The following is a 15186-nucleotide window of genomic DNA, read 5'->3' as shown; positions in this document are numbered from 1 at the left end:
TATCTTTTATAGGACCTCACCCACCTTGTCTCTCTAATATCCTGTGACTGATGTGGCTACAACTACACTGCATGCTTAGGCAAGTCATTTGACCTCTCTTTGGGTTTGTGTATATGGTGCTTTTGTCTGCACCAGAAGAGGTGTAAATTTTAATCAGCACTAGCATGTCAGGCATTAACTGGCCTATGTGAACTGGGCTGGTGCACACTGAATCATAGAATCACAGAATATCAGGGTTAGAAGGTGTCATAAATATAAAGGGAAGGGTAAACACCTTTAAAATCCCTCCTGGCCAGAGGAAAAACCCTTTCACCTGTAAAGGGTTAAGAAGCTAGGATAACCTCGCTGGCACCTGACCAAAATGATCAATGAGGAGACAAGATACTTTCAAAAGCTGGAGGGAGGGAGAAACAAAGGGTCTGTCTGTGTGATGCTTTTGCCGGGGACAGAACAGGAATGGAGTCTTAGAGCTCAGTAAGTAATCTAGCTAGATATGTGTTAGATTATGATTTCTTTAAATGGCTAAGAAAATAAGCTGTGCTGAATAGAATGGATATTCCTGTCGTTGTGGCTTTTTGTAACTTAAGGTTTTGCCTAGAGGGATTCTCTATGTTTTGAATCTAATTACCCTGTAAGGTATTTACCATCCTGATTTTACAGAGGTGATCCTTTTTACTGTTTCTTCTATTAAAATTCTTCTTGTAAGAAACTGAATGCTTTTTTCATTGTTCTTAAGATCCAAGGGTTTGGGTCTGTGTTCACCTATGCAAATTGGTGAGGATTTTTATCAAACCTTCTCCAGGAAGGGGGGTGCAAGGTTTTAGGGGGATTTTTGGGGGAAAGACGTTTCCAAACAACGTTTTCTCAAAAATAAACCCGGTTAGACGTTTGGTGGTGGCAGTGGAAGTCCAAGGGCAAATGGTAAAATAGTTTGTATCTTGGGGAAGTTTTAACCTAAGCTGGTAAAAGTAAGCTTAGGAGGTTTTCATGCAGGTCCCCACATCTGTACCCAAGAGTTCAGAGTGGGGAAGGAACCTTGACAGAAGGGACCTCAGGAAGTCATCTAGTCCAGCCCCCTGCTGAAAGCAGGACCAATCCCCAACTAAATCATCCCAACCAGGGCTTTGTCAAGCCAGACCTTAAAAACCTCTGAGGAAGAAGATTCCACCACCTCCCTAGATAACCCATTCCAGTGCTTCACCACCCTCCTAGTGAAAAAGTTTTTCCTAATATCCAACCTAGACCTCCCCCACTGCGACTTGAGACCATTACTCCTCATTCTGTCATCTGGTACCACTGAGAACAGTCTAGATCCATCCTCTTTGGAACCCCCTTTCAGGTAGTTGAAAGCAGCTATCAAATCCCCCCTCATTCTTCTCTTCTGCAGACTAAATAATCCCAGTTCCCTCAGCGTCTCCTCATAAGTCATGTGCTCCAGCCCCCTAATCATTTTATATTCTCTAGTTTATGTTAATGTACTGTTTGAAAGGCACGCTGGTGTTGACTGATGCACTGTGTAGACAAGTCCTTTGTCTCAATTTCCCATCTGTAAAACTGAGATAATACTTTCATACCTCACGGGGATGTTGTGAGGATAAATTCAGTAATAATTATGAAGATAATTATGGTGTTATTAGCCATAGTAAAACCTCTACAAAATAATAAAATAAATAAAATCTCTCTGACAGGCCAAAATGAAATACTGATTCCTATCATCCCCCGACCTTTGGAGATGTTTGTATTTGGATCAGAATCTGGATCTAAATTTTGCGATCCTATGGCTGGGGACAAATTTTATCTCACATAGCTATGTGCAATTCCTATTGATTTCAGTAAACAGGGATGCCAATTGCTGTTGAGGCCAGAATTGGGCCCTCACTAGCGCAACAACTGAGAATTCGTAGCTGATAATTTTTCACAAAAAAATAAAGCATTATACATTTTCTAGTATGTATTTCTTTTAGGAATTTTTAATATGTGCTGCAAAAATCTCCTCTGTTACATATACATTCAAAACTTGTCTCTGTGAATATTAATACAGCTCTATAACTTTGAAACTATTAACAACAAAAAGATGACAATTTTGCATTATATTAATCATTAATCTTTTTTTTCTAGAATTACTTTGATGATTTGTGGGGAAAAATCATAATCTTCACAGCTTTTGGTATATAAGAGAACAAACTTACTTCTTGAAACTTTCTAGTGACCATAACTTTAACATGTTAAAGGGACATTGCCAACTTGAATTCATTTTTAAATGGATTAATTAAAAAAATCATGTTTCATATAGAGCACCTTTTAAAAGTATATCCTGAAATTAAAATAAAAAACCAATTAAAAAAATGTTATTTTTTTATTCCCCTCTTCCTAATTAAGTGTCAAGAACTTACATGTTAAATACTGTTCTAAATAAGAGTGTTTTCCTCAGTTGGGGCCTTAATTAGAGCTGGCCTGAAAATGGAAATACCTTCCCATGTAAAATTTCAGTTCTGAAAAAATTTCATCTTGAACTGGGACAAAAAAAATCAAGAAAAATTCTTTTTCAGGAGACCAAAACCACAATGTTTTCAGCTTTTGGGCTGATGGGTCAGAAATTTAAGTGAAACTGACATCTTCCAGCCTGGCTTCTGGAGAGGAGAGGCAAAGAACCAGAATATTCAGCCTCCCTGGCCTGGAGCTGGGGGGGAGAAGAAATTTTTATTTTTGCAAAAAGGGCATTTTCTGTCAAAATTATTCTGATGAAAAATTCTCGACCAGCAGAAGCCTTAATGTTTACTAAGTCCTTTTTAGCAAGAAAGACATGAACTCTGTAGAGGAGAAACAGTGGCACTGACTAAGACTAAAGTTTATTTAACTAAAAAAAAGGAAGAAAATATTTTCTTCTCATTAGCTATTTTTAGTTACAGACATCTTAGTTGTTACTTGTATCTATGGTAGGTAAAAAATTTGCAGACACAAATGTGATTTTCTGGTTGATAATGTTAACTTTTGAGAGAGGGCTTGGCATTTTCATAATATAAAAACTACAAAATGAAAAGGACCATTTCTTATATCCATGGGAGAAAATAATAGATGCTCTTATACTTCTAGTAATATATTTTGGTCCTTTACATATTGTATGTAGTCCCTTTCTTAATGTGTGGCTCAAGGCTCCTTCCTGGTACTTACTGCTTTGGTTCTCCATTCTCCTCACGTGGGTTGGGTCATGGTTCCTTTTTTTGTGAATGCCTGATCCATCCACTCAGGGTGACTCCTCACTGTGCCCAAGACACAAGGGGTGTTTTCCCTTGGGAAAATAAATTATGCTACCACTGCTGGCAAGGCGTATACAGCCCAGTACATGAAAAACAATAAAGTACATTAATACAAACCCCAGCAAATGCATGACATACCCAAAAATAACAGTATAACAAAGGAGTGGCTTTACTGGGAACAGGAAAATAGGATCTGGGGAAGGAAAGGGTCAGGGTTAACTAATAAATCATTAACAAATCAACCTATTCTCCACCTCCCAATACTCACAACTCTTCCCAGCCCCCAGATCCACCCATCACCTTCCCAAGCAGATGGTATGCTGAGTTTGAGTCCTGAGATGAGTGCTGCAGCTCTGTGAATGTCGGCCGGATTAAACAGAAAGGGCCTCCTTACTATGTCTTCACCCCGGGTGGGGCAGGATCCTCTCCTAACTCCATGATCTGGAGTCTTTCATAGGTCTCAGCTGGCCCTCGCTAGTCAGTGTTGGATCAGACCATTGCCACTCTGGATGCTGGTCTCTGCAGGGCGGGAACTGCCTGGCCCGTGCGCTAGATCCCACAGCAGTTCAGGCTCCCTTTGTGGGGCATGGGAATTAATTGGAGAGTCCCTGAGCTGTTCTTTTCTCTCTCAGTTCCCCCTCAAAGCTCAAACTGAAACTAAAGCTAGTCTCTTTGGGTACATCTAGACTACAATTAAAAGCCCATGGCTAGTCCATGCCAGCTGACTTGGGCTCAGGCTAAGGGGCTGTTTAATTGCAGTGTAGATGTGCAGACTCGGTCAGGAGCCTGAGCTCTGGGGCCCTCCTGCTTGCGGGATCCCAGAACCCAGTCTCCTGCCCATCATTGGTTCAGCAAACTGCTTGTTCATATCATCCACTATAGAACCTCCATAGTAGCCTCAGCAGGAGTTTCTAGTTCATTCTGCTCGCAGCCCTGACTCCAAGCAAGCTGCGAAATAGTGTCAGAGAGCTTTGATACCCATTATTGTTGAAGATCCTAGGGTAGGACCCACTAGAGGCTCAGTCCGGAGTTCCAGGAGATTGTAAAGTCCAAGTGAGGGTTACATGTATTTTAAAAGTAGAGTTTAAAAGCAAGTAACAATCTCATGTGAAATATACCAGTGAAAATTTGTACTATTATTCTTTGTCAGAGTACATCTTAAAAACACAAAATTCATGGTAAAATAAGCAGAATTTGTGGTAGTTCCTTAGATTAACAATGTAATCTATTCATTTTTTAATTCTCTCAGGCACTCGAGGATTATCTGGAGCAGAATACTAGACAGATTGATGACATTGTTACCTTGGTGCGAGGAAAGCTGTCTAAGCAGAATCGAGTGACTCTTGGAGCACTTGTTGTGCTGGATGTTCATGCTAGGGATGTTCTTGCATCTCTAGTAAGCAAGAAAGTCAGTGATGAAAGTGACTTTGAATGGTTAAGTCAGCTTAGGTACTACTGGGAGGTAAGTAATGTCACTGAATCCTATTAGAAGAGAATTTCTGTTCACAGCTTTTCAATTTGTGCTTGCTTGCTGACACAGGTAATAGTTACACTAATATGAGAATTTTTGCTGATAACAAAATATATCTATCCAATCATTCTTCCGATTGCAAGATAAAATGGCCAGTAGCCATAAATATATGATTTTAATTAAAATTACTTTTTTCATCACTGTTGACTGTCAGTGCACTTGCTGAATCTGCAGATTTAGAGATAAAAACTAATTTGGTCTAATAGTATAGTTTGATTCCCTGACACTGCTGGCTAGGTAGAGAACTTTTTAGTGATCTTAAGTTTTGAGTTAAGGGCTTTAGTCTGACTTATCAAGATTTCTGTATTATGAGAATGCACATTACACTTCTTGGCAAAGGTCTAAATATTTGTCTCAGATGCCATGTTTTTAAACATTATATTTATCAGGAGGAGATGTTCCAATATAAGAGCAGCTTGTAGCAGTAATTAGAGAAATCTGTTGGGAACAGTTGTTACCAGAAGACTAGAATCAGTATACTGGCCTTGTCCAGAAGATGTACTAAAGTATTTTTCGAAATGCCAGTTGGACTTGTAAACGTGGACTGTTTTGAGCTGCAGTAAGATGTATGAATGCACTGTACTGTTACAAATTAAGTCAATAATAATCTATAAGGATTGATGAGTTTTCATGGCTTTGAATTATTTAATAAATAAAGAGATCTCAGATAACTCATTTTGATCAAGTTTTTTAGGTAATGATTAGTCAGGGCATAACAGAAAGGAGGTATACATTACCAAAGTGTGCTGAACCAATCCTTGCAGCAGATGACAGTCAGGTATAGTGCTGTCAGGTTGCTTATTTGCTTACAACTTGGCACTTTTATACCTAAGTTGTTTACAGTTTCATTCTCATTATTTCCTCTTTTTCACATACAGACATATCTTTTGTAGTATCTTTCCTAGTTTTCTGTTACATTTCATACATTTCCAGCTGCATAGTAAACATCTGTTTTAGCTCAAGCTCCTGTTTAGTTATGTGGTTAGTACCTTGCTAAAAACATTTATTTCTTGCAAAAATATTCCAAAGATTAGTACAACTTTTCTGATAAGTTTAGCAAGCTAGTATTTTTTTCCTTGTCTTAGCATGACCTCAGAGCATTATGGGACTCTGGCTGGCAGGCATGCTATAAGGACTTGTAGGTCAACAGTACTAATGCTGTTTCCACTGTTGGGATGATAAAATCATGTGCATTGCGAACGTTTATTGTTTCATTTTTAATTAGAGAAATTTGTATATAATAGAAAAAAAATCTGGCTGCATCTTATTTTTGTGTAGGTCATTTAACGTCTATCAGTTACCACTACTCACGTGAGTCATATTTGAGCTATTGTCCTAGAGCAGTTGTCAAACATTTTCATCCTGTGGCATGTAACTGCAGATAGCTCTTATGGGTTCACCTCCTAAACATGACCCTATACTGTGGTAACTACATTGTTTGGTTTTATGAATAAGTAATATTATGGTAAAATTAAAGGGACATTGTGAAATAATTTATTTTAGTGCAGTTTTACATCTCCATATTTTGTATCTGTACTATTTATTTCTTCTCTCTAGCCGTGAAACTTTACATTTATTGATACTGAATCTCACCCATTGCCAATGGTTCTCACAGAAGTAATTTCTCCCAGGCATGTTTTATTTTTTGTTTTTGCTACCCTCCATTTTGGTATTCTCCAGAAGTTGGGCACTGCTGAATATATTTCAAAGAAACATCTGACAGAGACATAAGTGAAACAGGGTGCAGAGAAGGGCTGGTTTTGAGTTTAGTTCATTGAAAAACTGCTTAACATTCTGAGAACCCTGAACAATGGAAGAATCCTTATTGCATGAAAACTGACAGATACAACACAATTGTGATCAAAATACCTTTGGGGACTACATAGATCTGCTCCTTAGCCAACATTTTGAGAAACACTTGTGCCCCTGTTGACCCATGTTGGCAACAGAGCGGGTGTCAAGGTTCTTTCCCCACTCTGAACTCTAGGGTACAGACGTGGGGACCTGCATGAAAACCCCCTAAGCTTATTTTTACCAGCTTAGGTTAAAACTTCCCCAAGGTACAAACTATTTTCCTTTTTCCCTTGGACTTTATTGCTGCCACCACCAAGCGTCTAACAGATATATAACCTGGAAAGAGCCCGCTTGGAAACATCTTTCCCCCCCAAATCCTCCCCAAACCCTACACCCCCTTTTCTGGGGAAGGCTTGATAAAAATCCTCACCAATTTGCATAGGTGAACACAGACCCAAACCCTTGGATCTTAAGAACAATGAAAAAAGCAATCAGATTCTTAAAAGAAGAATTTTAATAGAAGAAAAGTAAAAGAATCACCTCTGTAAAATCAGGACGGTAAATATCTTACAGGGTAATCAGATTCAAAACATAGAGAATCCCTCTAGGCAAAACCTTAAGTTACAAAAAGCCACAGAAACAGGAATATCCATTCCATTCAGCACAGCTTATTTTCTCAGCTATTTAAACAAAACAGAATCTAATGCATATCTAGCTAGATTACTTACTGAGTTCTAAGACTCCATTCCTGTTCTGTCCCCGGCAAAAGCATCACACAGACAGACCCTTTGTTTCTCCCTCCCTCCAGCTTTGAAAGTATCTTGTCTCCACATTGGTCATTTTGGTCAGGTGCCAGTGAGGTTATCCTAACTTCTTAACCTTTTACAGGTGAAAGGGTTTTTCCTCTGGCCAGGAGGGATTTTAAAGGTGTTTACCCTTCCCTTTATATTTATGACAGCGGGGTACACAATTAAAAGTCTGTGCCCACGGACATGCTTAGACAATCCCAGATAGGCATGTTCTCTTCTGATTGGCATCTTCACACTATTTTGCTGAAGAGGGACATGTGCAGTCTCTGCTGAAAGTTAAGAACTTGCTGGTTGTCATGGTTATTGTAGGATGTATGTATGTAAAATATTTTAAAAGTTATGTCACATGTAGAATATTATGTTCCAAAGCTGCTGGAAGTGAAACTGGTCACTTGAGGTGGCGTGGCTTTCAGTGCTAATGCAATCAAGTTTGAGAAAAATTGACCTCTTTTGACCCAGCCTAGCCAAATGTTGGCAATCTGGACAAAATGGTGGGTTGGGCCTTTACAAATCACAAAAGAGCCCAAGCAAAAGATCTTGAATAGGGAGACCATCGGGGTGAACTAAGTTAACAAAATGCCATGGTTATGAAAAAAGACAAAAGGTATGGAACTGTATAATAGGAGAAAGGAGGACACAAGATGGCATTCATTATGGAGACAACACTGTTAGTGTGTGTGTCTCATGAAAAGTGGATCCCAGCTCTCTTGATTGGACAAGGTTTATAGGGACCATTGGGTGAGAAATACCTTATTAGACAGGAAAGAAACTTGTTAATAAGTATAGGCTCTAGACTGTGTTTTATGTTTTCCTTTAATCTGGAACCATATGTTTCCAGTCCTTATACAGTAACTCTTCAGTTAAGGTTGTCCTGGTTAACGTTGTTTCGTTGTTATGTTGCTGATCAATTAGAGAATGTGCTTGTTTAAAGTTGTGCAATGCTCCCTTATAACGTTGTTTGGCAGTCGTCTGCTTTGTCCACTGCTTGTAGAAAGAGCAGCCCGTTGGAGCTAGCTGGTGGGGGCTTGGAACCAGGGTGGACTGGCAGCCCCACTATCAGCTCCCTGCTCCCCTAAGTTCCCTGTGCGGCAGCCACCCGGCAGGCTATCAGTTACTGGCAGTTCAGCTGTCCTTCTCCTCACTGCCATGTGCTGCTCCTGCCCTCTGCCTTGGAGCTGCTCCCTTGAGCCTCCTGCTCGCTGTGCAGAGGAGTGGGAGGAAAGAGGGGTGCTAATGTCTGGGTGTCCTCCTCCCCCCGGCTCCTGCCCCCCGCTTACTGCATTACCATAGAGGAGGGGTGGGGGACACGATGGGGCTCAGGACAGAGGGAGCTTGCTGGCAGCAGCTGGTGTCTCAACTTGCTGATCTACTTAAGAAGACCATGTTCTTAGGGTGGGGTCAGCATACTTAAAGGGGCAATGCACATCTTTCTCTCTCTCACACACAGGGTGTGTGTCTCTGTCTGCCATGCTGTCTCCCCTCCGTCCATTTGTGCTGCCTTGTAGAATGTGAGGCTACATTAACAACAACGGGTTAACCCTTGAGAGCTCAGCCGAGTGCGAGTTCATCATTTAGCAGTAAGGCATTCCCCGGGAAATATCCCATCCTCTTCCACCCTCTGACTTCACCACCTCAACCAAGCTTCACAATCATCATTGCTGTGTACAGTATTAAATTGTTTTTTTTAAACTTACTCTGTGTGTGCGTGTGTGTGTGTGTGTATATATATATATTCTTATGGGGAAATTGGATTCGCTTAACATGGTTTCGCTTAAAGTCGCATTTTTCAGGATCATAACTACAACGTTAAGCGAGGAGTTACTGTATTTGCTTCTGTTTGAATCTTTATCTTAAGCTTTGTCAGATAAACTTCTGTTTGGTTCTTCTATACACATGACTAAGTTCTCTGTGTTAAGGAGAGTGCTGAACTAATGAGACTGGTGAACTGGGGGGCATGGATTCCATGGAGTCAGCAAATCTGTGTGCATTGTGGATGTCCAGAAGTTGTGGACCTGGACAGTCAAGTGCAACAAAGTGAAATGTACAGATAGGTTGGAGTGGCCTGTGCCTCAGGGCCAGAGCAGAGCTCTGGTGGCTAACTATCTCCATAGATTTAGCTACAGGTTGTCTCTGTTCTGGCCTAAGGACTTACTTAGGGAGCCTAAGGGCTTGGGGTGGGGGGTGGGGGGTGGAAATTGCTAGCCTGCAGCGGAAAAGAGCGGGGCTTGCAAAACCTGGAGTGGCAGTGCTTGTGTTACCAGCAGCTAGTAGTTTTGGACATGTTTTCCCTGGTGGGTACAGACACCCAAGGCTTCCTCATGCTGTAAACAGGAGGTGGTGATTCATCCTCTCTTCGTAGTTAACCCTGAAAGTGTCACACGACTGTCTGTCTTTAAATTTATTAATTAGAATTATTGTTGTACCTAGATGCCCCAATCAATATCGGGCCTCCATGATGCCATTTGCTGTGTAAAGAAATAAGAGAAAATCACTGTCCCGAAGAGATTTTTGCTTAGAGGATCAAGAGATGAAAGCCTACTCATCTCATTTATATACCATAAGCCGTGTGATTTGCTCAGTAGTTGTTTCCAATAGCAGCATGCCAAGCTGCACGTTTAAAGAATAAGCCTGATTAGTTATATTTGTTTTAGTTTCCTGTACTACATAAAATATATATTTTGTTCCCATAGGAAGGACATCTACAAACAAAGATGATCAATGCTGGTTTGAAATATGGGTATGAGTATCTTGGCAATACCCCAAGATTGGTTATTACTCCGCTTACAGATAGATGCTACAGGTAAAACCACAAATTAGTGAATGTGTTAGGGACATGAATTTATGTTACTGAAATAATTTAATTCAGTCCTCAGAATAGATGTCTGCCACAATGAAATGGATAATTCTACTTTATTACTTGTTTCTATTGTTCTTTTAGGCATGATGATATGGTATGCTTTTTGATTATTTATTAGATTAGGGTATGTGTTAATATTTTATTGTGATATAATTGACATTTTGGGAAAACTTAATTATCTATAGATTTCTGTTTTAAAGAACAGATGTGCTCACAAAAGTAACTATAAAAATGGCAGTTTCTCATTCAACATGTTTCCTTTATGGCTTCAGGTCATTTCTGCTTGGACATAGGTGCTCTGATACCACTGTGATGAGAGCCATATAAGTACTTAGATAGTGGTTTTACTGAACAAAAAATGTTTTTACTACTGTAAGTATTTCAGAGCAAATACCTGCTAAGGTGGAGTGTGTTAGATGCTGTTCTGCCTCATAAATCAAAAACAAAATCATATGCTAAATTTTGACTGAGGTGCTTTTTTTATCGGTGTTGCAGCTATCTTTTTGGACCCCAGTGTAATTTAAAGTGTCACTGGTTTGAAATCCTATTTTAAATTGTAAACTGAACAAACGTGAGATTAAATCAATATTCTAATCCATTGGTGTAATTTATTACATCACTTTTCTGTCTGTAGCCCCATTTTATATTACAGGAGTGAGATTTTGGAAAGTGACTAGAAAGAAGCAGTATTTTGGACTCTGGGTAAATTACTTCATGTATGACTGACTAGTATTGGTGACTGCTGGTACTGTAGTAAAGAATATTTTGGGAGGAAATCCAGTGGAATTTGTTGAATATGGATATATAGACATTGAACAGCAGTTTTTAAAGTTTCCTGTAAATGCTGGAATAGCTGGAAAAATGACATATGTTACCAATGCTAGTAAGGAAAATGGCACACTTTTATCAACCTTTTTTTTTTTTTTAATTTCAGAACCCTGTTTGGAGCACTTCACCTTCATCTAGGAGGTGCCCCTGAAGGTCCTGCTGGAACTGGAAAAACTGAAACTACGAAAGACTTAGCAAAGGCTGTAGCGAAGCAATGTGTGGTTTTCAATTGTTCTGATGGATTGGATTACCTTGCGTTAGGAAAATTCTTTAAGGTTTGGATTAATCATTAGGGCTGGATTTTCATTTACACTAAGGCCTCTTTATTTCACTCTGGCATGTGAAATGGCATAGAACATATATAACCTATAGTAGGGTTATATAAATAAATCTATAAATATAAGAAACCTGTGGTTTCCAAAGTTCTCCCTGGCAAAAGTTCATCCAAATTTGTCTGAAACACTGGTTCTTGACTAGAATAATCTATCCATAATGAAAAAACAAAATGCTGTGTTTAAAATGTGAAAAGTAAAACATATTAAATTACAGAAAATATTCAGAGAGGGTGAAATTTACCATAGCGTGTGCTGCAGAACCCCTGTGTTAGCATCTTTGGAAGATATTGCATATATTGGGAGGGGTTTCTGTCTTGGCTCCAAATAGGTCAGTAAAGAATGGATCATGGGGGAAAGGGCAAATGAATCCAGTTACACATATTCTGTAGCATGGCACCCCTGCATAGGTATGTAAAGGGATAGTGACATTTACTCTTGCTTCAAAAAAGTAATGGTTGCCAAGGAGGAGTGCATTGTTGCCAACCCACTAACTGAGGGCCTGGGAATGAATTTCAGCCCTGTAGTTTCTTGATTTGTCCATTTTACTCAGGTTTTATGAGAGAGAGTGTGAATGTCATCCAAAATTAATGACTTTTTCTTTCGGATCCTTGCTACTGTTATCCATATCTTAGTCATCTCAAAATTAGATTACTGAAATACACTCCAATCGACTGCAGACTGAAGCTGGTGCAGAATGCCACATCCCCCTTATTATATGAAGTATGTCATCTGGACCACATTCCACCAGTATTCTGGGACCTGCATTAGCAGCTTATTGGTCTCCAGGTGGAGTTTAGGGTGTTTGGGGTTTTTTGACCTACAAAACCCTGAATGGCCAGGGGGAATGGGACCTCTTTGATTGAGAGAATGCCTCTCTCTCCATGCCATGGTGCCAGCTGGAGTCAGTGGAGGCATTTGATTTGAAGCTCTCCTGTTAGAAATAAGAGGGTGTCTGCAGACATATTGTTGTCCATATAGGCTCATTGGAGTTGAAACTTGCTTCCTTGTCTGAAATAGTCAAAATGTGCTGACCTTCAGGATGTTTGGGTTAAATTGGGATATTATTTTATTTTGTTGTTTTGAGTTATTGGCTGATAAATTAATATATTTTACAGTGTAATGCTTCTGGAAAATGTTCCTATATGAGTTGTGAGTTTGGTTAGTTGCTAACATGCCCAAAGCTTGAGTATAGTCATCTTTTGTATATTAAATGTAAATACATATTTTTCATTATTCAGTTATCACTGTTACATTGAAAATAAATAATAAATATGAATTAATAGTTTGTCTGTTATACCCTTCCAGGGTTTGTTATCTTGTGGAGCCTGGGCTTGCTTTGATGAATTTAACAGAATTGATTTGGAAGTACTTTCTGTTGTTGCTCAACAAATTCTTACTATCCAGAGAGGTAATCTATTGCTTCAGTCACATCTTCTATGCTAAATATGAATAAAATAAAGAGTAAGAAAAAGTAGTATTTGACTAGTAACTACAATTACATTAATTTTCGTTTGTCCATAGGTATCAATTCAGGGTCTGACTTACTAGTATTTGAAGGAACTGAACTGAAACTAAACCCCACGTGTGCTGTCTTTATAACCATGAATCCAGGTTATGCTGGGCGTTCAGAGCTTCCAGATAATCTTAAGGTACTGTAGAAAGTAGTTAAAATAACTATTACACTTTTAGTTTTATTAATTTTTGAAGTTAATACAGAAGAAATAATGCTCTCATCAAATACATACATTACTGAGAATATTTAATCAAATCAACCTCTACTGCTCTAAACTCAATATTCAAACCAATTATTATTATCTCCTCTCATGAAGAGGAACAAAAAAGAAAAATTAGCCTGAAGACATTAGAAATTATTGCCAATGTCAAGAGGTAGTTTTAAGAGAAGGATCTAACACGTACAGTTGGTAGAAAATGGGGGATCCTTTTCATGAATATTTTTGTGTTTTTGAGAAAAAAAGTTTTCTCTCGAAGCACAACAAAACATCAAAATGGTGACATTTCAATGGAAAAGGATTTCAAGAATATTCTGCTTCAGGAGAGCCAAAATGAAATTTTTCAGCTTCCCAGCTGCCCTCCAGGAAAGTATCAATTTCACTTGTGAAATTCACCCCCAGCTCTGGAGACCTGGAGAGGGTTGCTGCCCATCCCCCAGAGCAAGTCAGGAGGCAGGGAAGCAGAGCTCCTGGCATTGTGCCTCTCCATGGCTGGGAGCAAGATGGGGGATAAGAAGACAGACTGCCCTGGTGCTGAGCCTCTCCATGGCCAGAACAAGGGGCCGGTGGAGAGGCAGAGTGCCCAGCACTGTGCCTCTTCCTCCCTCGGAGCAGGGGGCTAGGGTGGGAGGTGGAGAGATCTGCCTGTGTTTTGACAAAAGTTTGTTGAATCGCTTATATATTTAGTGAAACATTTTCTTTTATTGAATTGGTGTTTTCTAATGCAATGATGTTTTGTCGTAAATTTTACAACTTGCTGTGCTAACAGCCCTTTAGAATACGAAACAGAATATTTAAAGGAAATTGCTGCATTTTTTTCTCAGCCCAGAATGCTGAAAGTTCAGAAAGTAAAAGGAACACTTCATATCTCATAAGTTGTGAAAAATATTTATAAATAATGAGTTTTAAATTGGTTATTGCTGTTGATTGTTACTTGTTGAAAGGTAACTTGATTTGTTGTACAGGAAGCCAGAGTGTTTGATGTGAGAAATTGCAAACCAGTTTCTATCCAGCTTTAATATCAAGTTAAGAATCAGAATTAATTGTACTGTTTACTATTTTTCAAATAGCTTGATTTCTAAACATAAATAGACATATTCTTACTTTGAATATGGATGCACAACTACCACTGAAGTCTGTGGGAGCCAGTTGTGAAAACCCCATTGAAGTCAAGGGGAGTTTTGCTGTTGACATCATTGGGGGTCAGTATTTCAGCCCAAGTGTTCTTCTCTGAAGCAAAAAGATATGAATGTTAAAGTAACAGAAAAATCTTATTGTGCATTTTACTGATGGTTTCACAAATAATGTCATTGTAACATGTCACATTCTAAAAGCTACGTAGGAAAGTGGAACTCCTCTATTGAGCCATCTTAAAATCCGGTGTTAGCAAGTACCCAGGTGATATATAGGTTAATACAAGAGGAGTTGAAGTGTCTCTCTGAGGATCAGAGCAATTCCTACAGGAACCCTAGGAACTGGCAAATCCAGGGAGAAAACTGAGGCTTATGTTTTGTTACTGTAATTTGAGTTACTGTTATATGCAGCGTTTGTAGATTCTTTTCAAAACAGGATAGGGCCTTTATATGGTTACATGAGGTGTTAGGATGGGATGAAAAAAAATGACCCTCTGTACAGAAATGGAAAGTGAAAGATGTCCTGAAATGGCTGGCAGAACAGCAAAAACAGCAGTAAGTTCATGCTATATCAACAGGTCTTGATGCTATTTAGGAAGAAACAGCAATAATATCAGTAAACCCAGGCTACAGCCCAACTATGATTTCAGCAACAGTTCTGGCAACAGCTGCTTCAAAGCTTATTAAGCCACTTGCACCAAGATTTCAGTCATTCCTTCTGCAGCTTTGTGGTATTTTTTGTGCTTTTCTGGTTTATGTTGAATAAAAAAACCTTACAAAAATGAATTTTCACTCTGACATTAGGCATCTATAAATATTTATGGAAAGTAATAAAACATACAGTATAGTCATTGACTTACTGATACTGGAATTTAATTGGATGCCAGTGTAATGAAAGATTTCAGAGTAGCA

The 15186-nt window shown here is 39.1% G+C and overlaps 1 protein-coding gene across 1 annotated transcript in view; it reads left to right on the top strand.

Moving 5' to 3' along the window:
* Positions 1-15186, top strand: part of DNAH7 (dynein axonemal heavy chain 7) — a 294918-nt gene that overhangs the window by 108016 nt on the left and 171716 nt on the right. The window contains exons 22-26 of the mRNA XM_077829629.1: positions 4507-4719; positions 10082-10191; positions 11183-11351; positions 12717-12819; positions 12933-13060. Coding sequence (XP_077685755.1) covers positions 4507-4719; positions 10082-10191; positions 11183-11351; positions 12717-12819; positions 12933-13060 — 723 coding nt within the window. The remainder of the gene's footprint in view (positions 1-4506; positions 4720-10081; positions 10192-11182; positions 11352-12716; positions 12820-12932; positions 13061-15186) is intronic.

The sequence above is a fragment of the Eretmochelys imbricata genome, chromosome 11 (assembly GCF_965152235.1).
Source record: "Eretmochelys imbricata isolate rEreImb1 chromosome 11, rEreImb1.hap1, whole genome shotgun sequence".
NCBI lineage: Eukaryota > Metazoa > Chordata > Testudines > Cheloniidae > Eretmochelys > Eretmochelys imbricata.
This window is presented reverse-complemented; position numbering and strand designations above follow the sequence as displayed.